The sequence below is a fragment of the Phymastichus coffea genome, unplaced genomic scaffold (genome assembly GCF_024137745.1).
Source record: "Phymastichus coffea isolate CEN01 unplaced genomic scaffold, Cenicafe_Pcof_1.1 PCOF00003, whole genome shotgun sequence".
In the NCBI taxonomy this organism is placed as follows: Eukaryota; Metazoa; Arthropoda; class Insecta; order Hymenoptera; family Eulophidae; genus Phymastichus; species Phymastichus coffea.
The window spans coordinates 13,517,153-13,543,919 of NW_026706814.1; the positions used below are offsets into that span (position 1 = coordinate 13,517,153).

The 26,767-nt window shown below is 43.1% G+C and overlaps 1 protein-coding gene across 5 annotated transcripts; it reads left to right on the top strand.

The window, feature by feature from the left end:
• Positions 1–848: 848 nt before the first annotated feature.
• On the top strand, positions 849–25,580 carry LOC131666527 (uncharacterized). Of its 5 annotated transcripts, none has more exons than XM_058939309.1 (9): positions 849–1,400; positions 6,714–8,138; positions 21,835–21,923; positions 22,047–22,126; positions 22,437–22,561; positions 22,687–23,178; positions 24,213–24,545; positions 24,749–24,901; positions 25,137–25,580. In XM_058939309.1, the coding sequence occupies exons 2-9, from the start codon at positions 6,777–6,779 to the stop codon at positions 25,572–25,574; spliced, it is 3,072 nt and encodes a 1,023-aa protein (XP_058795292.1). In that variant the 5' UTR covers positions 849–1,400; positions 6,714–6,776; the 3' UTR covers positions 25,575–25,580. The 5 variants fall into 5 exon arrangements, with proteins under 5 accessions (XP_058795292.1, XP_058795283.1, XP_058795274.1 ...); XM_058939300.1 differs by having other exon boundaries at positions 849–1,385; XM_058939291.1 differs by having other exon boundaries at positions 850–1,400; positions 6,617–8,138.
• Positions 25,581–26,767: the final 1,187 nt, after the last annotated feature.

Sequence of the window (26,767 nt, forward strand, 5' to 3'; positions counted from 1 at the left end):
CATAGAATCTTGGTTCTATGTTCGTGAAACAATTTATTGCAGATCACGGCTCTCCCACATTAATCATTATTATAGGATTGACAGCCGGCAGGTGATGTATCTGGCGAACGATGAGTCGGTGAAACAGAGCTATAATCATTCGTCCTTTTCATCTGTCAAAAGCTGATTATTTTGGTGTGCGTATGGTATTGTGTCGTCTGTAGACATCTATTTATCTATCATTATCGTTGCGACGCTAAATCATGCTATGAAAAAAAAACATATCTTTGGATGCATGTCTAGTTAAAATATTTTAGCATTGCTCTGCTAATTTGAAAGAAGCCATTCTGTTCGACATACGCTTATCGATACCGTTTTTCGATTGCAATTCGAAAGTGAAGTAGCACACTTTGTATCTATATGAGCACGTGCAAATGTGTGTTACGTAAGAAATATTCGACGCATTTGAAAGGCGCCAAAGTTGCCATACGATAAGCTGTCGCACACCCCAATTAGCCGCAAGCTCTTCCGTCCCTTCAAAAGCTCCCCGACAGCATATCGCCCTGAAAGCCCAGCCGAGCGCGTCGAGAAGTCCAGAAAGCAAGTGGCGCGTGCATGCAAGTGATAGACGCGGATCAAAGCTTCTCCGGCGCTTTTCAAACAACGCCAGCCGAAAAGACAAAGCTGAGCGGGGATCGTCTTCTAAAAATACGGATAAGAGAACCGGCGCGCGTAGAGCCTCCCCCCTGCCAAGTCGTCGGTGCCGGTGCAGTTTTAGCGGAGAAGTCGGAGCATAGAGTCGTTCGTCCCCTGCCCCCTCCAGCGCCTCGCCGCGCGGCCCGACGAGTCGCAGGTTCACAGTTGCGGCTCGCAGGCATTCCGCTCTCGGCGAGCGCGCCGCGTGCTGCTGCTGCTGCTGCTGCTGCTGCAGTCTGTCCGGTGCAGCGCCTCTCGTTTCCTTTTTCTTTTTTCAACTCTCGCTAGCTCCCGCTAGATTTAACGGGTCGCCATCCGCGGCCTAGGCGGCCTCTCTTTTTTTTCGGAGGCCTTCTCCTCCAAGTGCGACTGCTGCCTCGGAGTGTGCGTATATAGTGACACGCGCGTCGACAATTATTAAGCAAAAAGAAGCCACAGTCGACGGCCTTACGTCGTCGCCGATAAGCTCACGGCTCGGCTCACGGCGACCGTCGCACACTTTCGTGTGCGCGCGAGTGATTCACCTATTCTCCTCTCGATTGGCTCAATTGAAGGTCCGAGGCGAACGCAGCTCGACGCGTGCGGAGTGCGACACGATCTCTCTTACGTAAAAGTGACTCCCGAAGCGAATCCCCAGCTGCACGTGTGCGAGAATGGATGCCCGCAGTCTCGAGCGAGGAAACTGAAAGACGCGCAGCGAGCGAGAACAGGTGCGTGATCAAAAGGTAAACACGCGCGAAGTCAGCTGTGTCGAACTCTTGTCGGCTTTTGTCGGTTGCTTCTTCGAGAGCACTCCTTCCCAAGCGTCCTCCATTGCGAATTGTTTACGACGAGAGCGAGGAGAACAATTTGATATCGTGCGCCTGTCGCCGTAGTTTTTCTCTTCTCTGCGCCGGCGATGCCCGCGACTGCAATGACTCTTATCTCGCGGCACGGCATTCGCGTGGCGTTGTGTAATAACCACTCGGATGACAATTGTCCAATGCGACGTCGTTGGATTTTCAATTACCTCGAGCCGCTTTTTTTCCAAGTGCGCGCGGCATGACCGGCACAACGGAGCTTACACGTTGATAATGCACGATTCCAATGAGGTTTTACTTTCCGTTGGGTTATGAAACTGCAGCGGGTATTATCTCGATTGGATTTGCGCTTCTAAAATTAGGTACACTCGTAAAGCGATCGACGTTCGACTGACGTGCACTCGTGGCTCGCGAAAGCAGCAAAGTACGTCGCCGAGGTGAAAACGAGTTGACCCGACAGTTCTTTTTTTTTTCTCTTGTCACTCGCGAGCTCGCGTTGGCTTTACTACAGAGACAGGCAGACGCACGCGCGATCATCTCGACGGTCCATCGAGCTTCTTTTCCTTTTCCTCGGCCACTGGCAGCCACGACTCGCGCAGGCTCGGTTCGTCCCGAGTGTGATAAGAAAGCGTGAGACACAAAAGCCCATTAGCGGGTCTGCAATCGGCGAGCGATGCCGGCGACTCGCGTTTATGCGGAACAGTAACATTTAGCGATGCTGCTATATATCGTCTTTCGAAACCGCACAGTCACCTACTTTCACGCGCGATATTCGGGGGAAAAAAGTCGCGACGCAAACAATGCATTGATTATCGCGGAAAGACGCGGAAAGAGGGGGGGGGGGGCAACAGGGCCGCGCGACAAACGGGGAAAACGGCCCGAGGAATCGCTCAATTAATTAATCAATCCAAGGGCAACGTACTCCGCTCGTCGTCTAGCGCTACCGCGGTTCGGCTCGCCCGTTAACTGTAACTCTGTTTTGTTTACGCGTGCCTTAAGCTTTCTTGTGGCGCGCGCGCGCCGATTGTTTTGGACGAGTGCTCTCTCCGCGGCGTGTACCCGCGACGATGAAACTTACGAGGCCAATCATTCCACTGCGCCACGCTGATCGCGGACCGAGCGCGTCGGGTAAACACGCTCGACGTTCTTTTTCCTCGCTCTCTTGCTATCCGCGCGATGCTTCGCAGCGCAGCTGCTGCCTATGCCTCGACGAGGTGTTTGTCTTCGAGCCACAATATTGACGAGCCTACGGGTATGCGCTCCGAGTGTCGCGTTTTTATCGCGCTGAACGACCGATGCACTTTATAATCGCACTTTACCATTGGGTCGTCGCATCGCGCTGTTGTTGCGCACGGCAGGAACCGCGCTGCAGGATCAATATCGCGTGCCGCTCCGAGCGCCGGGAGCAAAGCGCGACAGTCGGACGAAAATAATACGAAGCGACGCTTCCGCTGCGAGTAATCAAGCCGACGGCCGCTCGCAGGTGTGATTGGAATGCATATACGAGTGTGCGCGCTTCGCAAGGAGAAGACGACGCCGTTATTTGTCGACCGCTCGATCCGCTATCGTTTTCCCACTTCCTCTTTCGCACGGAAGCAGCTTTGAACGCTCGATTTCACTCCGTTTTCATGGTTTTGCTTTTCATTTTATCTGCCGCGCGAGCGCCGCGTTATAGCCGATACACTCGTGCGGTTCACAATGAAAGTTTGCGCTAGACAAGTGCACGCGGCATTGTTACGTTGAGCCGCGCTTTTTGCTGCCGCGAGGCAACACAAAAATGACCAAATTGAGACTGCCTTATTACGCCGCGCCGCAGTCCGATGCACTCTCCGGGTGTATTTGCCATGCACTTTTTCTTATCGCTTAATTAAAGATCAGCGGAGCGCCCGTTCGATAGAGACAACTCGTTCGGCCCATTCCGCTCGAGAGCAATGCGATATCGAAGCAACCCGAATCGCGCGGCGATCGCAGGGCCACGTCTGCAGCCGTAACGATACGACGTCGTGGCAATTAATTTTCAGTTGGCCCGCTCGGAGCGTGATCGGCAAGATTGTTGTCCCGCAATTCGCGAGCCAATTCGAATCGGCGGCCGCGCGTTTTTCCGCGGAAAAAGAGAGGCCCGACTCACGACACGCGGTTTAATCAGGCCGCAAGACAAGACAAACACTTGCGAAATGTGCGCGAGCCAATCGTGTCTGCGTGCCTCTGTGTGTCCGTGTGTGTGTGTGTGTGTGTGTGTGTGTGTGCGTCGTACTTTCCAAAGCAAAAATGATAATCATCTGTCGCAAGCACATAATCGCGAGCTCAGTCTAATAAAAAGAAGGGAATCGAGGGACAGAGTAATTAGGCGACGCTGTTGCAACGGGACGACGACCGGGAGAGAGAGAGAGAGACTGTCTGTTCCTTCGCAAATAGTACGTCGATCTTCCGCGCGGATAGGCAGCGCGCCTCGTTGCGCAACGCCACCGCATAGAATTCCGCTCGTATCGCGCAGCGCGCAGCCCTGGAAAAGCGCGCCTGTTGTATAATGCGCGTGTGCGAATCGTCGCAGACTTTAAAAACTCGCGAGTTAGAGAAGAGAGAGAGAGAGAGAGAGAGAGAGAGAGAGCGAGTGGCAGGATCCGGACGCGACGCGATGATTATGTACGATTTGGCGCCGCATTCTTTTCGCTCGCTCTCTTGCTCAACGGCTGCGCGCTCTTCTTTCTGCGCTTTCCTCTTTCGGCCGCGCTCGAGACGGCACTCGAGCAGCCGCAGCGAGTGGATGTGCCGCGCGCGACTCGCGCCTATTTCCACGCCCGAGCCTTGCGGAACGACTGCTCGTGCGTGCGCGCTCTCTCTCTCTCTCTCTCGAGAACACAGTGCAATCCGGCCGTCCGAGGAAAGCTCGCGCTCGAGGATCGAATGCCCGGGCCGCGATAATTCACCTCCTCGACACTGGCGTAACGAGCTAACGAGCGAGATAATCGGCGGTCGTTTCATTAGCGCGATGCCGAAACGCCGCTGCGCCGCGGGAGAAAAGTAGCGTCGGGCCAGCGGGAGAGATGCAAATGGCGTAAAAGTTTTCACCGCGTGTAGGCTTGCGAGCGAGCGTCCAGCGAGCGCGAAGGCGAACGAACGCGCAGGATGCGTCGCGCGCGTTGCGTCAGTCCGCGCGCGGCGCTCGCGCGAGCTCTCCGAAATCGTTGGGAGCGCGCGAACAACGCGAGGCTCTTATTATGCAAACGGCGCGCCGTGTCGCGCGTTGCCCAACCTTTAATGGGCCGGCCGAGTCGAAACTCGATTTTTCGGGCCGTTTTCTCGCTCTCGCGCGCCCGCCGCGCCCGGTCTATTCAAATTTCAGCCGAGACGCTCCGTCTCCGTCTCGGGCTCGCTTTCCATTTTGACGAATGCGTTTCGTACGCCCGCCGATGGATTTGGCTATCGAACGTTTGCGTTTAAACGAGGCTTTTCCTTGCGTAGCGAGTATATTCGAGTACGGAGACTCGAAATTTCTGCGAAATATAGATTGGGTTACGCAGTTTAACACAATATTAGAAAGAGCGCTGGAGGTTTTGAAATCCGTGAGAGTCCGATGGAATAAAAGGCAAGTAATCGGCATTCGATAACGACCAAAACAATGCGCTAATTAGCAATCGCGCAGCGAAAAAAATGATGGGTTTCCCGCACAGGGAGCAGAAGAAACGCTCGAAAGCTCGCGTCTGCGCAGCGAAAAATTGACCGCCTATTGTACTTCAAAGGCATCCTCGTTCAGAGCAGCGAGAATGCGTCCTTTCAAGCGCGCGGCCCATTAGCGTCTAATAACGTCGCCGACTCCGTATATAATTGCGCGTCCCGCGCGGCAAAAATCTCGAGTCCGAGAGGTACACTGTGGGAAAATCGGCGCGCGTCTCCTTCTTTGCCCTCGCAATTGATTAATTAAGCCTTGGACATGCACACGCCGGCTCGCTCTTGAACTTGGACGGTGCGCTAAAGGATCGACGGGTATGCCGGCTGCTACTCGCGAAAATCCTCGCAATTACCCCTGTCGCGCCTGCTATTAATGGCCGCCGCCAGACGTATACGTGCGCGTCGGATTGAATTGTCACTGTTGACTCTCGCGCGCGCGAACGGAAAGTCGAAAAAAATAGAAATCTCGCCGTGCCCGCGGCGCTCTCCGGGAATTTCGCGTGTCCCCGTCGTCGCTGCACTTTTATGCGAGCGCCGCGGCTATCTTAGTCGTTAGAAAGCTTGGGATGCGTGCGACTTTTCTAGGTTCTCTTTTTCCTTTTTTTTCTTTAATTGGTGCTTTCAAGCTTACCGCGCGTAATGACGCGTGTAATGGATAATTCGATTATCTTCTCGCAATTTTTCCGAGGCTAACGATAAGAAATGTCAAAAGTCAATTAAATATATAATTTTTCGTTGGCAGGGTTCTCGTCAAAATGATACTTCTGTTCGTTAGCCTCGAAGCATGTTTTGCGCGACTCTCGCGTCTTGGTTAAGCGCCAAGGAAAACAGAGTGGACATCGGACAACGACGATGCCATTGCAATTGTTTCTATTGATATAAGTAAATAGTAGATTTTCAAGTATAGATTCATTGATGCACGAATAGATTTCCGTTATCACGGCAATCGTATGCGAGAAAATGGTAGATTTCACAAAGGCAAATTCAAGTATAGTAGAACACGAAAAGTATAGTACCTATAAAAATTGTTTATGGTAATTGTCAAGAGATTTTCACTTTCGCCGACAGTTCTCACGTGCAGAGAGCAACAAAGACCGGTGCGACGTTAGAATATACACACGTCTCAAAGAAAGAATTGATAACCACGTTGAGATTTTTTCGGAACGTGCATGACACATTTACACAGGCTTGAATACGTATAAGTCGCTCGTCATGTGATTCTCGCACTTGGCAATAGTAATTTACCACCCACGTTCCGACGGAAACGAATTTTCGAGCTTCTTATTTTCCGTATTCCGTTTTCTCGATGTATTGTACTCTATTAAACTTTCTCTTTTCCCATAGCTCTCCAAAGATAATCGATTTTAAGAAATCACATGACAAATCCGTAATGCCGATAAGAGTTCGACGATACATGAAGTGTATACCTTGTAAAAAAAAAACGCTTATCGCGAAATACAAACATTACACAGCACGAAACAACTCTCGCAGCCATCGACTTTCGAGCGTCTCTGTCGCAATCGTTCACACTCTCCTTACGTGTATGAGTAAGTTGCTGAAACTACACAGCTGAATGGCGGAGGCTGAAAACGAAGAAGCATCATCGACGTAGCTGAAACAACATCGTCAGCAATGAACGACACTCGACGCAGTTCGATCCTCGTCTCGGGCAACTCCACCTGGTACGACGTGCCAGCCCCGGTGATCGTTCACAGTCGCTCGTTCAGCATCGAGAAGTACGACGAGTACGGCGGCGGCGGCGGCGGCGGCGGCGACGTCGGCTGCGGCGGTGACGACGACGACGACGACGACGGCGGTGCCAACAACGAGAATCCCAGCGACGAGGACAACGAGCGCGTCGAGGAGATAATCCTGAGCAATCGGTCGAGCAGCAGCAAGTGCGTGAGCGAGGCAGTGGTGGAAGTGCTGTATCAGAATCAAGTGGAGGCGAAGCTGAACAGCCTGAACGCCCAGCAATGCTCGTGCGGCCAGGAGGCAGCGGCGGCGCAGCCGCGGAAGAGGTACAGCACGAGCATCGAGCTAACGGCCGCCACGACCCTGAGCAGCGACTCGGACGGCGTGCCCGTCATCACCTTCAGCTTCGTGCGAGCTGATCAGCAGCCAGTGGACCAGGTCGACGCGGCGCTGTACGACGTCCCGCGCGCGCCGCTGCCCGCGATCGAGGCGATCGAGCCGCCGACCGAGTCGCCGTCCGAGTCGCATCAGCTGTACGAGGTGGTCGGCGCCAGCGAGGCCGGCTCGTCCTCCGCCTCCGAGAGGAGGCTCGGCGGCTTCAAGGCCCGGCGCAGCAGCTCGAGCAAGTCGCTCAAGTGGCGGCGCAGCCTCGGCAAGCTCGAGGACCTGGTGCGCCCGTCGCACGCGGGCTCGCACTCGGACTCGGAGGCCCCGGACGGCTCGGCCGCGCGCAGGCGCAAGCTCGGCAAGGCCTGGGGCAGGATGCGCACCTGGCTGAGCGAGGAGCGCAGTAAGCTGAGCGGGGTGGTGGCCAGGCACGCCAGGCTGCAGGCCGTCGGCGCGCGACTGGACGACGTCGCCGAGGAGTCGGCCGCGCAGGCCTACAACGGGGGAGCGCAGTCGGGCTCGTACGACCTGACCAAGGCGCGGCTGGGCAGCGCGCGGCAGGCTTCCTGCTTGCCCAGAGTCGAGGAGTTCGGGCTGGAGCAGGTGGCCGGCGAGGAGGCTCGCGTTACCGCCAAACTTCACCTCAGCATCAAGAAGACCGCCAGCTCGGATGACATTCTTGGCGAGAGGCGGCAGCCGCGCGCCCTCCTGCCTGCCGCCACTTCCTTTAGCCTCGAGAGGCTGTGCTCCGACGACGGGGCCGCTCTCGAGCTCAGTGGCGGTGACTCCGCCGCTGCCAAGAAGCTGCAGACGAGGAGATATGCCAAGGGTGGACTGATCAAGAAGAGGATGCTCGGCTCGATTAGGGGGCTCATTGCTAATGCTCATTTGCTTCACGACCAAGACGATGAGGTATTTTCTTATTTTTTTAAGGAAAAAAGAACGAAAAAGAAAAAAGAGTTCTTCGATGCGTTTTCCTTAGGGCGTTCAGTCGGAATATCACATAAAAGACGTATATGTTTGTCAAGTCAACTTATCGCCGCATCAATCGCGCACAATAACTTGTCTTATCAGGCACGCTACCTGAGCTCAAAAGACTGTGCGCGAGGTAAGGCGTTGCAAACAGTTGGCTTGACTGATTTCAAACGTAAAAAGTTTACGTCTCGCGCTGTTTCGTTTTATTAGTCGATCGCAATGATTTTATTTGAGCTTAAACAAGCTTCTCGGAGATATAATCGATGGCTGTTACAAACAGGAAATGACTGTAATGAGCCGATACTTATCCTCCTCGGCGTAATGGATTAGTAGAATGGCTCTTTATACACAAACGTTGTCTTGAAGTTGAGAGTTTCGTTGATTGAGTTGATTGGGATATGTAGGTTAATAAACATTAATTCGATTGCGAAAACAATTGATCCAATATCGACAGAAGCTCTCGGAGCGATCGATAAATTCGATGAAGAATTTGGATATATCGATCGCATCGTCGCGTGGCGAGTGATAAACAATGCTCTATAGCAATCGCGTAGAGTAAAAAGCGGAGACAGCGAACCAATGAGCTTTATCAGCCTTCAATTACTCGGGGCTGTCTGCTGATTGATTACTCAGCTTCCGTTTATGTGATGTTAGAGAGAGCGAGAGAGAGTGATTCACATCGCGAAAAATCTATTATTATATCAGAAAACATTCCTTGCGGCGATGACGCGATCCACGCATCTCGCGCAATTTCTCGGATTGGTTTGTCGCGAGAAAATGTATTGGCTAAGCGCGCGCAAAAAAATTCCGTTGCGAAACGTCGCGTTTGACACGACATTCCTGGGATAACGCGGAAAGCAAGAAAAGTTTCTCGAAAGATTTACCGCGATGTCGGGATGCGATTCTCTGGAAAAGGTTTCAAACATACGCGACGCACATGTCCAAGGACGACTGTCTGGTCGGCGTACGTGACAAAAGGCGAACGGAGCGCGGTGCTCGCGATCGATTTCGAATTTTCTCCCGACAAAAGTCACGCGATTGACTGGCTCTCTTACCGTAAACGAAGAATCGAGGAAAGTGTGGGAAAGTCGTGGCATCGTCGCGAAGAATATAGATGGGCGACGCGCGTTAATACCGCGCTTCGATTCTCGATTGACTTGTTCATCGTGACTCAACCGTACATCTGTGCCGCGTTGCTTCGAGCCCGTCTTTTTCTAGTTTTTATTTTTCTCTTTTTCTCTTCGCAACGTTGATTTGTGCGCCCGGTGTCGCGCTAATTTTTCATTGTGAAACGCAGGCGAACTTGAAAATGAGTGAACAAGTGTAAAGAAGGTGATTCAAGCCTGCTTCGAAAATATGCTGATGTACTGCACTGTTTACACCTATCGCGCGTGTTATTTTAATTGCTAATGCACGGCAACGACAGTTTTCTGGAATTCGCCGGTTAAGTTTACGACCAGGCGTGTTTTCGTTAATTAGTCAGTAGGCCGGTATGCATCGAGGAATATTCCATTTCAACAAAAGATCTTTGAAGACTTTCTTGCTTTCATTATCCCCCCCCCCCCGCCCTTTCTTTTTTGGCACAAGTACGAAAACTTTTTTTTTTTTAATTTCATGATTGCCTGGAGTGCGTGCATTGTCACGTAGGAGAAATTGCGCGGCGATTTCACGAAGGTGCGCGCAAAAATTGAGCGAGTCAAGCGAGTTGGACGTGAGCTGAAAAAAATTTGTAATTAGCCTTGTTTTAGACGCTCGTAGATTGCTTTGGTACTCAGGTGTGAAAGCCTGTTTCTGTATGTTTACTGGACATCGTTAACGACTTTGCATAGCTAGTGTTTCTTTCTTTTGCGTTTTTTTCAAATCGTGCATGTGAGGTATGACCACTGATATCACATGTTTTGAAGTTAATTATGTGTGCGAGTGTCTCAAACATGAGTATAAAGACTTAAATTAATGCATATTCATACGACAAAGTTATTCAAGTTTTTAACCAACTTAATGGTTACTAGATGGTAAATTATTAGATTAATAAGATTGTACACATATTCTCAAGTTAAATACTATTAAACTAATATCAATCAATGCATTCACTTAAAATTTAAAATAATCTACAGGACATTTAACCATACTATTATAAAGACAAGAAAAAGTAAAAGTTGGCTGGCTCATCGCCTCCCTTTTTTTTACCTTTCGTAATCAAGCTTATTGATAAACTTGGTTGTGTAACCATGCCGTATAATTGCAGTTGATTCAGAAATAAAATAAAGAAACATTTCTGAAGTGCTGGATCGCTGAAGTAAATAATATTCTATTTGAGGATTCGAAATTTTCCAATTTTTCAAATACGTTTACTTCTTTTCGCGGCGAGTATCAAGAGATGAAATCTATATTACAAGCCATAACAATATATGACTATAATGTTGCGAATCTTCTATAATAGCTGCGCCTTCGGTTTAATCATGAAAATTAACCGAAGACAGAGTTTATATCGTACATACGTCGCTTGGCACATTAATTTTTGCAATAACATAATTCCGGTGTAATAATTACATTTTCAAAAATAGAATAATCCAAGAGCAAATAGAGGACATTACGCTCCTGCCACGACGTCTTTAAAAGTAATCTTGCGCTTATATTAATCGCGAGTAAGCCTCGGTGTCAGAAAGAAAATCAATGCACTTGCTTGGCCTCGCATAAAATCTACACTTACTCTCTGCTGGCACACTTTTCTCGGGCCATTTGCATGCACGTAACTCTTGGGCATTTACGACGCTGAGCTCACGCGAGCCTTCAACTTAACGCGAAAAACTAATTGTTATACGATAAGTTGTAAGCAATAATAATGGTCCGCGATCTTGTCATTTGTCAACTTCAAAAGCTTTTCGATAAAAACGCCGATGATCGTAATGTCGTTGTAGACAAATGACTAAAAGCGCCTTTTTCCGTTTTCAAATCACGAGCTTATGCGTGACGCCGATAACTGTTACTCGCTCGAGTGAGTAACTTTGCAACTTATTTTAGATTATATGGAGGCTCGTAGCAGCGACCTGCGCAACACTATGCAAAATACTTTCGCAATGCACGTCAAATTTTACTAAAATTGAACTTCACAATTATTAAGTATTATAGTTAGTCAATACTCACAAACTACTGTGAATCACATTGCTGATTTACATTGTTCTTGTATGGCTTTGTCATGAAATGGTCGATTCTTTTTTTTCCTTTCTGCCAGAAACTGTGCAACACTTGCTATTGCGGTCCATACATAACAGATACTACTGCAATACTTGTACCAGTGCGTATGTTTACTGGCCTGTGTCTGTCATTCGGTTCGCGCGTCATACAATATATTTTGATACATGCATTAGCTTTCATTCGGTTCATGATTTCTTAAAGATTTATATATTCAAGTACAATGTATATAGCAGTTTGAATAGTAAAATAAAAATGGTCGATAACAATTTTACCAGATGAGTTATTTTGACAACGAGAATAATTTGATTTTCTTAGAGCAAAATTATAATTATATGTCGTTAACTAAATCGATTAAACATATAAAGCTTAAAAATACAATCTCAAAATCAATAATAATTTAAATAACTAGGTTATCTCTTAATTAATCATTTCTCTTTATAAATGTTAATTTAATGTTGAATTTCGATAAGACTCTTAAAAATGGTATGGAATTACCATATGCATAAATGAAAAAAATCGATTATTCCCTTCTAAATTTTATAAAAAAATTTTTATAAAATTTTTATAAAAGAAAATCTATGTTATATGACAATTTTATTGTTTTATAGGACTTTACATTAAATAATAAAAGCATAAATACGTTAAAATTTTTAATAATTTTTATTAATTCGTGGTAACTGTCATTCTTCTCGGGCTTGTCTGCCAGCAGTATTAAGTAGGTACAAACAAGGAAAATAAATAAAAATATGATACTTATCATAGTTGGTTACAAACCTAGTTATAAACATTATTTATTGTTACACAATTTTGAGCTAAATTTCATCTTTCCATGATACATAAATAATTTATAGAAAATGAATATTTATAGATATAATTTTAATACTTAACATAAAATTCAATTAAGTAGTAAGTTAATTTCAGTTATTAAACAAGTATTATTATATGTCTTTTTATATAAATAATATTATAAGCTAGATGAATATGATATTGATAACATACAAATTTAATATAAATTATGAAACATTTGAACGTATAAATAACGCCAAATTGCCATTTAAATTGCTTGATTATGTTTTTATTATTTAATTTAAAGCCATTTAATTTAGTATATGAAAATAACATAGCATCCGTGCTATTTTTACTAGATTTCACTACTTTCACAAGTTTGGATATGATTCCGAAAAAATCATTAAATGAAATTATAACATGTGAGATTATAACTAGAAATAAATATAATATAAATGTACCGTTTATTAATTGTGAAAAAATCAATAATTATTTAATTGTTATAAAAAGCAAAACTCTTAAAAAAGTATTCGTGCCGTCTTTTACTTTGACCAAAGTTTTTATTTTATGGATATCTATACATCTTCGACGTTTTGAGATGAATGAAATGCTACAGATTTTATTCGTATTTTTTTGCTTTAAACTATATCGTAGTGTATTCGTAGTGATGGTAGTTTTTACTGTACTGCTGACAATAAACGACTGCAAAAAATAACGAAAAAAAAGAAGCTAAGATGTCTTTTTCGGAAGAAAATAAGTGCATCTTCATAAAAGTCTTCACAGCAAGCTTTCATTAAACTCCTATTAGATGTAAATATAAAAACTTATCGCGGAACGCGCATTACTATGCAAATTTCACTCTTTTACAATAGAAAGTGTAATGATGATAAATTGACAACGTCATCCGGTTGCAACGTTCAATAAAAAAATATTCGCAGCGGCTTGTATGAGTGGTTAAGATTATTATTAAAATTCGTCACAATTAATTCATTTTTTTTTTTTTTTTATTTATTTATTTATTGTCGCATCCCCCGGAGTGGGTATTAGCGACAGTGATACATAGGTAAAACCGTTACAGGATCTTATATAGTTAACATTTAAGTATACAAAGATATATATTATTGCATGGTTAAATTATATAATGTTCGTTATTTTTGTTCTTTTTAAGAATTTAATTACATTTTGACATTGGTTTACATTATTGAGTAGGGTATCTATGTCACTAGATAACTTATATTTTTGTCTATCATTTTGGTATTCTGGGCAGTGTAGGAGTAAGTGTTCAATATTAAGTCGAGTAAAGCATTTATCGCACATTGGTGGATCTTCTTTGTTCAGAAAATGCTGGTGCGTTAGAGGGGTGTGTCCAATTCTGAGTCTTGTGATAAGGATTTGATTTCTTCTGTTGAACTTGGTGGCCGGGTTGGACTGAAATACATGTTTTTTGATTTTTCGTAGTGAGCAGTGATTCGTTTCTTCTATCCATTGGTTGTTCATTTCTTTATTTATCTCATTTTTCACCATTTTGATACCTATGCTTTGATTTATTTTGCATTCTATGGGATAGTTTAGTTGACAGGCCATTAAAGCTGTATCATGTGTGATCTTATTGCCTTTAGGATCAGCTAGATTTATTTCAACTATCCCTTGGAGGGAAGTTAATTTATTCTGTATGTGTTGGATAATCGTGTTTTGCGGTTGATCCTGTTGCAGTTGGATGATTAAGTCTTCGCAGTATGTGTAAATCGTTGTTCTTCCAGTAAAGGTAGTGTTACATAAAATGTGTAGGATTAATATTTCTTGCGAAGATTGCAGTCCATAATACTTTGGTAGCTTCAAAAGTACTTTTTCTTGTGAAGGAAGGATAGCGGCGGCTCCAATGCTGTTGGCCGACAAACTGATCCTTGTGTATATATGGAGCGGGTTGGAAGAGGAATTGGTTTCTTTACAGACGTTATTTTCACTGTGTTTTATAGTTTCCTCATCTGCTCTTGGTTTAGATGTTTTGTTAGTTGTAGTAGATTCGTAGGTAAGAAAGTCATTGTAACTTATGTTGTAATTGCTGAGATATTTTTTGGCTCTCTGATAAAAAGGTTTTCTTTGTTGTGGTTTGTTTGGATCATAAATGCTGAGATTTTTTGCTAGGAGACAGTGCGCTTGATTATGAGGTGAATGCAAGAGTTTTATAGCGTAGTTCAGAATTAACTTTTTCCGTCTTAAAGCTAGGGGTATCATGTTACTTTCACTGAGAATACTGATTATTGGGCTGGTTCTATAAGCTCCGGTGGCTATTCGCATGCTTTCATGTAGTATGACATTTAGTTTGCTCAGTGTGCTTTCACTGGCTGAATCGTATGCTACGCAACCGTAGTCTAATTTTGATTGGATTAGAGCTTTGTATGTGTTAGTTAGTACTTGTTGACTAGCACCCCAATTTTTTGCGGATAAACACTTTAATGTATTCAGTCGACGTATACATTGATTTTTTAGTTCAGTGATGTGCGCTTTCCACGTTAGTCGTTTATCAAAGATGATGCCCAGAATTTTAACTTGGTCGACTACTTGGATGGTTTCTTTGCCGATGGTCAGTTGAGTGTCTTGATTGTTATTGCTGTAATTCTGAAATAATATGGCTTGGCACTTTGTAGACGGAAATTGGAATCCGGTCGTATTGGTGAATTCAACTAATTTATTTAGTACGTTCTGCATGAGCTTGATACTGGTATTAATGTTTTTCCCTTGTAAAAGTAAGGTAATATCATCGGCGAAGGCTGTACATTTAATCGGAGCTTGTATGAGTTGGAAGATATCGTTTAATGCTATAAGAAATAATGTTACGCTAATCACTGACCCTTGTGGGACACCATTTTCGATTGATATCGCTTCTGATAGTATATTAAATATGCGCACTCTTATAGTTCTGTTGGATAAAAAATTTTTGATGAAATGCAGGATGTGTCCTGTGATTTTGAGTTCAATTAATATTTGTAGAATTCTTCGGCGCCATAGTAAGTCGTAGGCTTTGTTCATGTCCAGACAGACAGCAAGTAGATGTTGTTTAACTGCAAAGGCTTCTCCTATGTTTGACTCAAGTGTGACTAGACAGTCAGTTGTGCTACATTTTTCTCTGAATCCGCTTTGGCAATTGTTCAACATGTGATTGGATTCAAGAACCTGTTTAAGTCTTTTATTAATGATTTTTTCTAGAATTTTGCACATATAACATGTTAGTGCTATTGGTCTGTAACTATTTTTGTCATATTTACTTTTGTTGGGCTTAAGTATTGGTATAACAGTAGCTTGTTGCCATTCGTTGGGAAAAAGATTCCTCGACCATATTAAATTGTAAATATCTAGTAGACATTTAATGCCTTTAGATGGGAGTTGTTTGAGAAATATGTTAGGAATGGAATCTGGCCCTGGGCTCGTATTTTTGCTGTTATTAAGTGCCGATGTTAGTTCATTCATAGAGATTTGCCGGTTTATTGTGTTGCTACTGGTGTCGTCTTGCGGAATTTCTAAAGGGGTTTGAGATTTTTTGTATAGCAGAAATTCTTCTGTGAGATTTTCATCACTTGCGTTATTTGCAAATGATTTTGCTAGTTTATTGGATATTGTGTAAGGATCATTTATTACAGTGTTGTTTTCTTTTAAAATTATTGTTTGATGAGAGTTTTTACCTTCGATCGATTTGATTTTGTTCCAGATTTGGTTTATAGGCTTCTGATAATTCATAGATCTTAAAAATTCCAGCCAAGATTCTTTTTTACTGGTTTTTATAGTTCTTTTTGCTATTGTTTTTAATCGTTTGTGTTCAATTTGGTTTTCTAGTGTTCCTTTCCGTTTCCAAGTGTTAAAAGCTCGTTTAGCATTTTTAACAGCAGTTTCACAGTTTTCATTCCACCATGGAGTGTTGTGTTTAGGAGTTTTCTGAGAGCTAATAGGTATGCTTTCATTGGCTGCGTAAATGATTATCTCTTTGAATTTTTCAATGATGCTATTTATGTCGTTATTGTTGCTGTCGGCGAATATGCTAATTAATAGTTCGAGCTCATTGATTTTGGAATTGATGCTTTCTTCGTATTTTCTCCAGTCAGCTTTATAATACTTCCAGCGCTTGATTTTGATATTTGCTTCGTTTATTTCTGTGTTGAATATAGTCGTCACGAGAGGAAAATGATCGCTTCCGTATAAATAGTCGAGGGCTTCCCAGTTGAGTAGTAGGGCCAGTTCATTGCTGCAGATAGTTAGGTCTATCGAACTTAAGTTGCCGGTAGCCGGGCTGCAGTACGTCGGAGCACCATTGTTAAGTAGTTCGATATTGTTATTTTCAAGAAGTTCTCCTATGATTATCCCTCTATTGTCAATTTTGTTTGAGCCCCATAAGGAGTTATGGCTGTTAAAATCACCGAGAAGTATAAAAGGTGGAGGGAGTTGGTTGATTATGTTTTGTAGCATTTCCTTGTTGATATTGTATTTATCGCTCAGGTACACATTACAGATCGTGATAAGTTTATTGTTAATAACCGTTTGTGCGGCGACTGCTTCAATTTCTGTATTTAGAACTATTTCTTGGCTGTATAACTTTTCATTAATTAAAATGCATACTCCGCCACTGGCTATTAAACAATCTTGTCTATTTTTGTTATAACAATAGAAGTTTTTAACTTTAGCTTTTTCGTTACCTTTTAAATTTGTTTCTTGTAAGCATACGATATCAGCCTATTCCTGGGAAATTAGGGACTGCAGGTATTCGAATTGTTGTGCTAAGCTATTTATATTCCATTGCATGATTCTAGCCATTTTTAGTAAGTTTATTCTACATCTGAGTTGTTTGGTGTTAGGTCTGGTGTAAGATTTGTGTTTGGTAGTTCGATGCATTTTACTAGTCTCGTGCAGCGATTTTTGATGCTAGAGTTACGTACGTTTGGTTTAATTTCTTCTTCAATAAATTGTTTAAACTTTTCTAGATTAGGGCTGTATTGTTTGATAATGTCGATGGGTTGTTTGACTCTACAAGTGTTTTCGAGAAGACTTTTAAATTGATTATAGTTTAGAAGTGTTCCATCTGTGTTCAAGTAACCTCTGATGCTGCGAAGTTTAACGTCTAGATCATCTTCGAATTCGTTATTTTGTTGGGACATTTTGACATTTTCATCGCTTTCGTCTTGTTTGTTAGTCATTACAGTGCCTACTGTTGCTTCTTTTGATGTATCGGCGTCTAATTTACTTAGTTTGCGCACTTGTTTGATTTTATTTTCATTAGGACTAATGCTTGTGTTGGTAGTTTGAGTAGGACTAATCTGTGATTCGTTCGAGCTGATTTCAGAATGTAATCTTTTCTGCGCGAGAGTAGTATTATCCGGTGCTTGTGGTATCGTGGAATCGTTCTGGCTTTGCGAGTCAGCTGTTTCGTCTATCTCCATGTGTCCGATGTTTGCTTTTTCTACGTTAGTACAGTCCTTTGCTAGGTGGCCTTCTATGTTGCAAGCAAAACATTTGATAGTGTCTGTGCTCGAGTAAATAAAGTAGCTAACTTCATCATAATTGATTTTGAAGAGAGTGGGAATTTTCTCGATATCTTCCGGTTTGACATATACTTGTTTGCGCCAACTACCTACGTGTTCATATCCTTCTTGTGTGATTGAAGCTTTCAGAGGTATAACAGGGGACCCTCTGTTTACTAATAGTTGGTCGAGAATGTCTTCAAATATGTAGTTTGGTATACTCGGAGAGACATTTGAGAAGATTACTCTCTTGAATTTACTTACTAGTGGTCTGACAGGTACTGCGTGCTCGCCGATTGTGATGGTCTTATGCTTGTCGGTGAAGTCGTCAGCTAGATTTTTGTTTGATAAGTATATACAGATGCGGTTTTTAGATATTCTTGAAGCGAACAGGACATTGATAGGTTTGACAATTTTTCCTATGACACACGTGTAGTCCGTGAGTGTCAGGTCTCCTACACAGTCCATAAGGATGGCTTGGTCACGTTTGGGAGTTTGGTCTTTTTGAGCGATTAAAGCATAGCTGGTGTAGAAATTGTTGATTGTGAACGTTGGGACTTCTTTTGGGGATTGGGTTGAAGATGTAGGTGTCATGGTTATATTCACTGCACAATTTTCACTTGATTGTGAGGAATAGACAGGCTAGGCCCGTACACGCACAACGTAACAATAACACTCGCGAGGAGCGATTATATCACACGTCTAATCGATACGAATGCTACGCGTGAACTGATTAATTCATTGGTTGTGCTTAGCCAAACCAATATCAATTCAGGTTGGAGTCATAACCGTAAGCGTAATATCGTCAAACATGAGTCCAACTATGGACGAACAACACAATAATATCGGTAGCTGTCGAATTTACAAGAATGTCTTGTATATATACGTGCATATTTGTATTTATGTATTATGTCGACGTAAATTAATTATTTTTTATGCTGGACTTGCAATTATTGTATTCCTTACAAAGTTGAATTATTTGAATAAAATCCTTAAATTTGCGCGTAGGAGAAAAATGAATTGCTTAAGTTATTCAAAATCCAGCGTGTCACTATTAATTACACAGATCTGCATGGTTTTGTTGTTGGCAAACTGAAGGTGATTTCCGAAGTAACTTTTTGCGTAGAATTCGAATCTGGAGTTAGAATTTGTCTATCGCGTCAAGTTTTTTTAGACATCCAAACCTAAAGGGGCAATAAGACGGTTTTTTTGTATATTTGAGGTCCCGTAACATCGTGGAAAAATTATTTTTTCTGAAAACTGGGAGCACCGTTTAATAGATCTACTCTTACCTTTTAAAATATATTTTTAAGATTTGAGATACCTTTTTTACATGGAGATATCGTTGATTGAAATCAAGTATTTTAACAGTTTCGAAACAGCTAATTTCCTGGATACGTACACATGTCATATGCAAGTCTATAACCTTTGACCCTTATACCCTAATTTCCTCAACCCTCGAGTCCTGTAACCTAAGACAGCATAACCCCAGACCAATATACCCTAATTTTATGTTTCGAAACTGCTAAAATACTTAATTTCAATCAACGATATCTCGATGAAAAAAAGGTATCTCAAATCTTAAAAATGAATTTTAAAGAGTAAGGGTTGATCTCTTAGATGGTGCTCCTTATTTTCTGAAAAAAAAAAATTTTTTCGCTATGTCACGGGACCTCCTTTTAGGTTATGATGTCTAAAAACCTAACGTGATAGACAAATTCTAACTCCGGATTTGAATTCTATGCAAAACATCACTTCGGAAATGACCCTCAGTTGGCCAACAACAATCGCAACTTTTTATTTTACAGATCTGTGTTATCGATTAAAGAAATATTGGCATATTACTTTTGAAGTGTATATCCGTGAAAAAGACCGTTTTAAAATGGAACTTGCATAGCATTGAAGCTTAAGATATTTTGCATTGATTGATTCGTCAGCGATTCATTTAGAACAATTAGCAAAGTTTTGGTGGCAATCGGGAAAGGGAAAAAATATAGGATTTCGAACTACTTTAGTCATGGGAAACGTCGGGAAAAAATTCAGTTTATAGTTCAAAATCTTTTTAAAGCAACTGTGGGCGAATTAAGAAGATATATTAATCAGTTGATGTGTAAACGGCAATTTCCGAAAAAAATTATTTCGTCAGTGGCTTGCCCCATTATTTTCGGGTTTGATGCAAAATTGAAAAGCTTTAGAACTTTTCAAATATTTCATACATTTTTAACATATTACTTAAATGTTTAAGTGGCAGCGTATCAAAACTTAGCATTATGTTCACAGAATATTATTTTTCAAAAATACTATTTTGTTTTAGCAACAGGCAACAATAATATATTGTTGGTATCACGCTATACTCAAGCCACCATACATTAAGATTAACTAAAACAAAAACAATGTGGTTTTGTTTGAACTTCTTCATGCTCAATGTTGAAACGCTGCCACTTAAACATTTAAATAATATGTTCACAAAATGAAAAATTATAAATTTTCAAAGCTTTTCAATGTTTATCATGCATCAAATCCGAAAGTAATCGAACAAGTCATTGGTGAGATAAATTTTTTCAGAGTTTTACCGTTGGTAAATAAATTAATTTTTTTAATTCCAGAGTAGTCATTTTAGAAAGACTGTGAATTACAAGTTGAAGTTTTTCCCTAGTTCTTCGAGCTTTTCAAACGAAACGACAGTTATGCAAAATTTCCCGTGTCTGAAATAGCTGGAAAATCTGTGTTTTGTATCCTTTTGATTGCTAATTTAACTCGGCTAATTAATCGAACGAATCAATGCGGAAGATCTGAAGCTTTAACGCTACGTAAGTCTTATTTCCAAGCGATTTTTTTGTCATGAAGATATACGCGTGGAAAGTAAGGTGTCTATCTTTTTTCAACCAATAATTTTATATACTTGTTCCGGGTGATTTAAAGCGGATTTCCACGAGATCTCAATTTCAGAAAAAACTACTTAAATGTATGATTTATCGTATTGCATGAAAAATGGGTATAATGAAAGTAATATCCATTGAAAAATAAACACGAAACATTTGAAATACCTCTTTAAATCTCTGAACGAAAAAAAAATCTGCGCATAAATCGAAGTGTATGGTATCTACAAGTTAGAAAAATGCTTAACGGTACGAGCTTTGAGCGAACGATCGGCTATAACAGCAAAAATTATCCGCAACTATATTTGCAGTAAAACTACACGCGTAATTTGTAACTGACGAAATCTTCTCGAAAAGATTCATTCTAAAGAATTCACTAGGGTCATCATTCTTTAATTACTATAAAAACGTAACATGAGAAAAGAAGTTTTGGTGATAAGTTTGAAGTGTATTCCAGTAACCGAGTATGGTGTATATGCATTGACATTGTTTTGAGCAATAAATATATTTGAATTGCGATCTGAATATATCTAATTATTTGATGGTTCAGGCAAGATGTTCATTAGTTCGTTAAATTACCGAAATCTTTTCTTTGCAAGAAAAGTCGGATCGCACAATTAATGTATTGTAGTAGATTAATTTAAGTATCTAATTAAATTAACTGCAGTTAATTACCGATTTTTCACACAAACTTTGTTTTTTGAATTTCGGTGTAGAAGCTATTTTACTCCCCACACCGCAACAAGTACTAAATTACCTCTTCAGACTCGCAATTAGACGCAAAATCGGTCATGCAGTGTTACATTTTCGCTGAATTTCCTATTCTAGATTCTCATCGAATAAAAGCGACACGGTAAACTCTCTGCTATAATTGCAGCATCTTCAGCTATATGAAAAAAATGTTTGTCGCAGTCGAATGAAAATTGGCAATGGACATTAGCGCGCCCGCGGGACTTAGACCTAGAAAAGATGAAAGTTTGCCATGAATGGTGAAAATGATAAATAAGCGATACGTGACGAGGCGATCGCTGCAAAAATCATAGCGTGCGCATGCGGCCACTCTCCACGAAATGATCTCTCGCCATGTAGCACTACGAGCGCTAAAGGTCGATTCAGCCGCCTCCTATCTTCATTTCCATTGCCATACAGCTTAGTTTCGAAAGCTATTGCCTTACACAACGACGACTATTCACTTTCTGCTCTTTCTTGTTATTCGAGAATCGCATCTTATTTGCCGATGATGTATGAAATTGCTTGCTCTTTCAGAGTGGACCTGGAGGTTTCGAAGAGGTGCGGAAATACGTGAAACAAGGTGGTGATTTCTGCAAGGAGCTCGCGGCTATTCTACACGAAAGGTAGACTGTTCTATTACAGCTGTCGCCGATTGGCAATGTCGAAAAGCAATACGTTTCTCGACGAATGGCTTTTTCAAATTGCATTAATTTTCATTCAACGAAAGTAATTTGTTTTGATAACAGGGCCGAACTGGAAGCAACTTATGCCAAAGGACTTAGTAAATTAAGCGCGAAATTGACGAAAGCTTGCGCAAAAGACCAAGGTAATCTACACTCGCACGATAAGTTATTTCTTAGGTTGATTTTACAGTTAATAACTGCCGGTTAGCAAAGAACACACGTTTTACTAATCCCGACAATTTTAATTGCTGTTTGCATTGTTAACCTCGTTGTCTAATTGCACCCTCGAAAACTTTTTTTCCGCGGATACTTTTGCCGCGCACGAAGAAACGAGCGCACAACGCGCGCACAATGCAATTACGCAGCTGGCGCGTTCTTTCCCCGGAGATTGCACCTGAGCGTTCCCTCGGCCGCGAGCGAAACGGCAAGCTAAAGGGCGACGTTGTTCCGCAGGTGGCAACGGCAGCGGCGGCGTGAGCGAGGCATGGCGCTGCGTCGGCGAGGAGATGGAGACTGCAGCGGAGGCGCATCGCGCCTGGGGAGGCGCCCTCGGCGAGCAGCTCGCCAAGCCGCTCAGAGTACGCCTCGTCGTCGTCTCGACCCTTCGGCCTCGTTTTGAGCTCGTTTCGGCATCGCTCGAATCGTCCCCCCAACCTGGCTGGATCAGTCGTTTTCTTCCGAGTAAAGAGCACTTCCGTTGCAGGTGGGCGTAGCCGAGGTGCAGGGCCGCACTCGCAAGTCCATCGAGAACTCGGTGGACAAGGCGTCCAAGTCGCTGCAGGAATGGCGCACCGTGGCAGCGAAGACGAAGAAGCAGAGCTTCGCGTGCGCCCGCGAGAACGAGCGTCTGCAGGATCTGGCGAGGCTGCAGTCGCTCAGCCAGTCGCACCATCAGCAGCAGCACCAGCACCAGAACAACAAGCTGGCGAGCAACGGGCATCACCACGTCAGCGAGAAGGAGGCGACGAAGCTCGAGTCTCGGCGCCGCAAGGCGGAGGAGGCAGCCAGGCGCGCCGACAATGAGTTTTACACGGTGACCGTGAGGGCCGAGCGCGCGCGCCTCGAGTACGAGTGCACCGTGAGGAAGGCCGCCAAGCAGATGGAATTGCTCGAGGAAGAGAGGCTCAGCGCCTTGAAGGACTTCGCCAATGTCTACCTGGCGCACCTACAGGCTCTCGCGCCGAAACTTCAACAGGTTCGTGGCCGACGCCGAGTGGTCGATGGGCACGCGTTGCTCGTGCGATGCAATGTCAGTGCCGAACGTTATTGTTCCGTAACTCATGCGAACTGGCCGTGTGCGCGAAACAGAACTGTAGCAGTGAGACAAGCTTGCACGGCTGATAATTCCTTCTTTTTTGCAGTGACTACACTAAAGAAATCAACTTTGACAAGGCAATGCCATAGCAATTCGAGCAATAGATCAAACGTACACTTAACTTTGATTGCGGTTGTAAAACAAAGAGAAAACAAGCGGCGGAGAGAGAGAGAGACGCATTTATATTCGTTTTGCTAATAAACGCTCTCTTGCTGTTTTGCCAGCAATAAACTTCGAGCGAGGGAATCACTGTTACCGTTAAGCGCATTTATTTAGGCGAACGATTGAAAATAACTTAACGCTCGGCCTGCATTTTGCCCGATGCCTTGAACTAAAATCCCCGCGACCGTTATACATTTGTTTTTTTTTATTTTTATTCGTGTCTTTTTTTCTTTTTCCTTGGCTCGCTGAACCGCTTCGACGATGCGCCGCGCGTGAATTTCATGATGTAAGACGCGATTCGTCAAACAGACGCGTAAATGCGCTGCCGATCAACCGATCGATTATGACGCGCCGATCGCGCGAGGACGCGTAAACACTTTTGCTCTACTTTCTTTCGATTACAGTGAAATTCATTAAGCGCCGTTAATCGTACGGCTGTTTGTTAAAAGGTGTGCTCGATTAAGGGTCACGCGACGAGTCTAACGCGCCCGTAATTCGAAGCACGGCCTATTCTCCATCGCCGTAAGCGGTGAAATCGAATTATCGAATTTTATGATTAGCGCGACTGTGGTCGATCGGTAATTTTGCATTGGCAGCGTGCGCGCGATGGGAAAGAGCATCGCGCTCAGTGGAATGGCGCGCCGAAGTTCAGGAGAGGCGAGAGCTCGCCAATTGCGATAACTTCGCTTGGTCACACGCGAGAATAGTCAATGTCGCAGGCAAACAATAAAACCGTGCCAACTTTTTCCCAGCAGAGCGTGGACAGGCTATCGCAACCCATCCGCAGCTGCAGCGTATCGCAAGACGTGGAAATCCTGAAGAATCTGATCCGACGAATAGACAGTGGCGACACGTCGAGCACCGAGCAGCTGCTACCCGACTTCTACGCCGAGCACGTCACACTGGCAATGAATCGCGAGAGACGTAAGCAGGCACTCGTGCGCGTCTTGCACCTCATCAGGCAGGATCTCGAACGCGAGAGGCGAGGTCGCGAGGGATTGGAGACTTTGCATCGAGCTTTCATCAAGACCCCAGCCTTCGCCGCCGACGAGAGCACGCAAAATGTCACCGACAAGCTGCTTCACGTTAGTTCGCACGCGCATTTTCATTATTATTTGTCCTCGCAGAAGAGTTCCTCCTTGCAATAAGCTTAGATTCACTCGACGCTTTTCTCGTTCGCATTTCTACGCTCGATAGTGAAATATCGACGAGTTTTGCGCCCGACCTGCAAGATCTCAGCTTCCCTTGCGACTCCTTTCTACCGTGAATTTCTCACTTATCTTTTCAGATGCGTTCGATGCTAACGTATCTGGAAGCCGCGAGGTACAAAGTGAGCGGCGCACTCTCGGAGCTGGAAGGCGGTAAAAAGAGCAAACACCCTCTCGCCGAACACATCCTGGTCTCGCGAGACAAGCAAGGACTGCAACAAAGTGTTCTCAAGGTGATGCTTTCTTCCTTTTGCGTTATATATATATTTTTTTCCAATTCAATTTCTGATGTAATTTCGGGCATGTTTTCGCCCGCGAAAACTGGTGCGATAAAAATACAGCAATTGCTTGACTGTGGCTCGATTACAAATTATTGCGCGTACCATGCTTGCGATTGAGAAACGGCATTCTCATCTGCGGCCATTGGAAATCAAACATCGAGATAATCGACATGCTTGCGATTTTCAGGTCCCGTCGTGGGTAAAGAACGAGTCGTTCGAGTACCAGGACACGTCGGACGGCGAACTGGAAGTGCTTCACTTGTCCAAGTCCAACGAGGCTGAGCATCAACGTGACTGGGCCGACCGGACAGCCGGCGACGGCAATTCCGAGAATCAGCCCGACGAGGAAGACTTCAGTGACTTTGACGAGTTCAGCAGCAACTCCGAAGACAATAACAATCAGGACTGCATCGATGCCACTGAAGTGAGCAGCGGCAAAACCGACGATGGCTTGGAGAAGTGTCGGGCCATTTATCAGTATTCGGCAAACCTCAACGATGAGCTTAGCCTCAGTCCTGGCGATCTTATCACGGTGCACGAGAAGCAAGCCGATGGATGGTGGATCGGCGAGTGTAGAGGTCGCACCGGCATCTTTCCCGCTACTTACGTCCAAGTCATTAATTAGATTATCTTTCGGATTTGGTTTTGCAAAAATCGCATTCAAACAAAACCAGTGTTCACTAATGTCTGAAATGACATTATAAGCGTTTGCTTCGGTCCAATTTCACTTTTGTAAATAATATTATTTCGTAGTATATGTACGAGCGTTACTTGCGATACTTAATTATTCACGTTATTAACGTAAAACTACGTAGAAGGGCGGCTTATGATGCTAAAACTTAGTCACGTGTAAAGTTCTTATGCATAGAGTTAATTATCACTGCGTACGCATTTACTTTATAAGACATTCAAGTATTTTATCGCAAAGTCTTACGCAACTAAACAATACCAGGGTGGGAAAAAATTGTATATTCAAGATATAACCGAAGTCAATGAAGTGTTCTTTGGATGCCTTAAAATTTCAGATATTAGATCGAAGATATACGATTTCAGACATTTATTTAGCGTATTAGCTACTTTTCAAATGTGACAACAAATGCGACTCGCGAAAATTCTTTTCTATTTAAAATATTTAAGAAATTGATTGAATGAATAAAATTCAATAAAGAGCGTGGAAAACGTAAGTTACATTCTGGATTCCTTACAGAATAATCTTTTTGTGTATTAATTTTTGATAGACTGTTTACACGTTTTAATTCTTATAATGATTTGGTATAACGTAATTATACTATTTGCATTTTTTAAATATATTATTCAAAATGTTATCATCTTGAATATGTCATGTATTTTATATACAAGATTTTAGGTATTTTGATACTACTATATCAATTCAAAAGATTGAATTATCAACGCTAACCGCTACGTTTCATGAAAAAAAACAATAATAATAAAGTTGTTTTCTAAACAGAATGTTATATTTAGATAGACTGACAAAAAATTATAGTTCATTGACTTGAACATTATAATGGAATCCTACGTTCGGGTGGTTTTGTATTCCTATATTACAATCGAAAATTTTTTTTTATTCTGTAAAAAGATTCTTTAACTCGTCAGGAATCTAGAAATTTAAAGTTATAATAAGAAAGAAGAAATTATTATTTCAATGGTGATTTGAGAGTTTTAAAACCTTATTTTTTCATTTATTTTTTTTTTAATTTGTGTTTTCAAAGCAGTCTACGTGCATTAGAAATTAACGAGTGAACTAAACAAAGCCTTTCGGAATGAAATGGTTTGCCCACTTTTCAAATTTCATTCAAG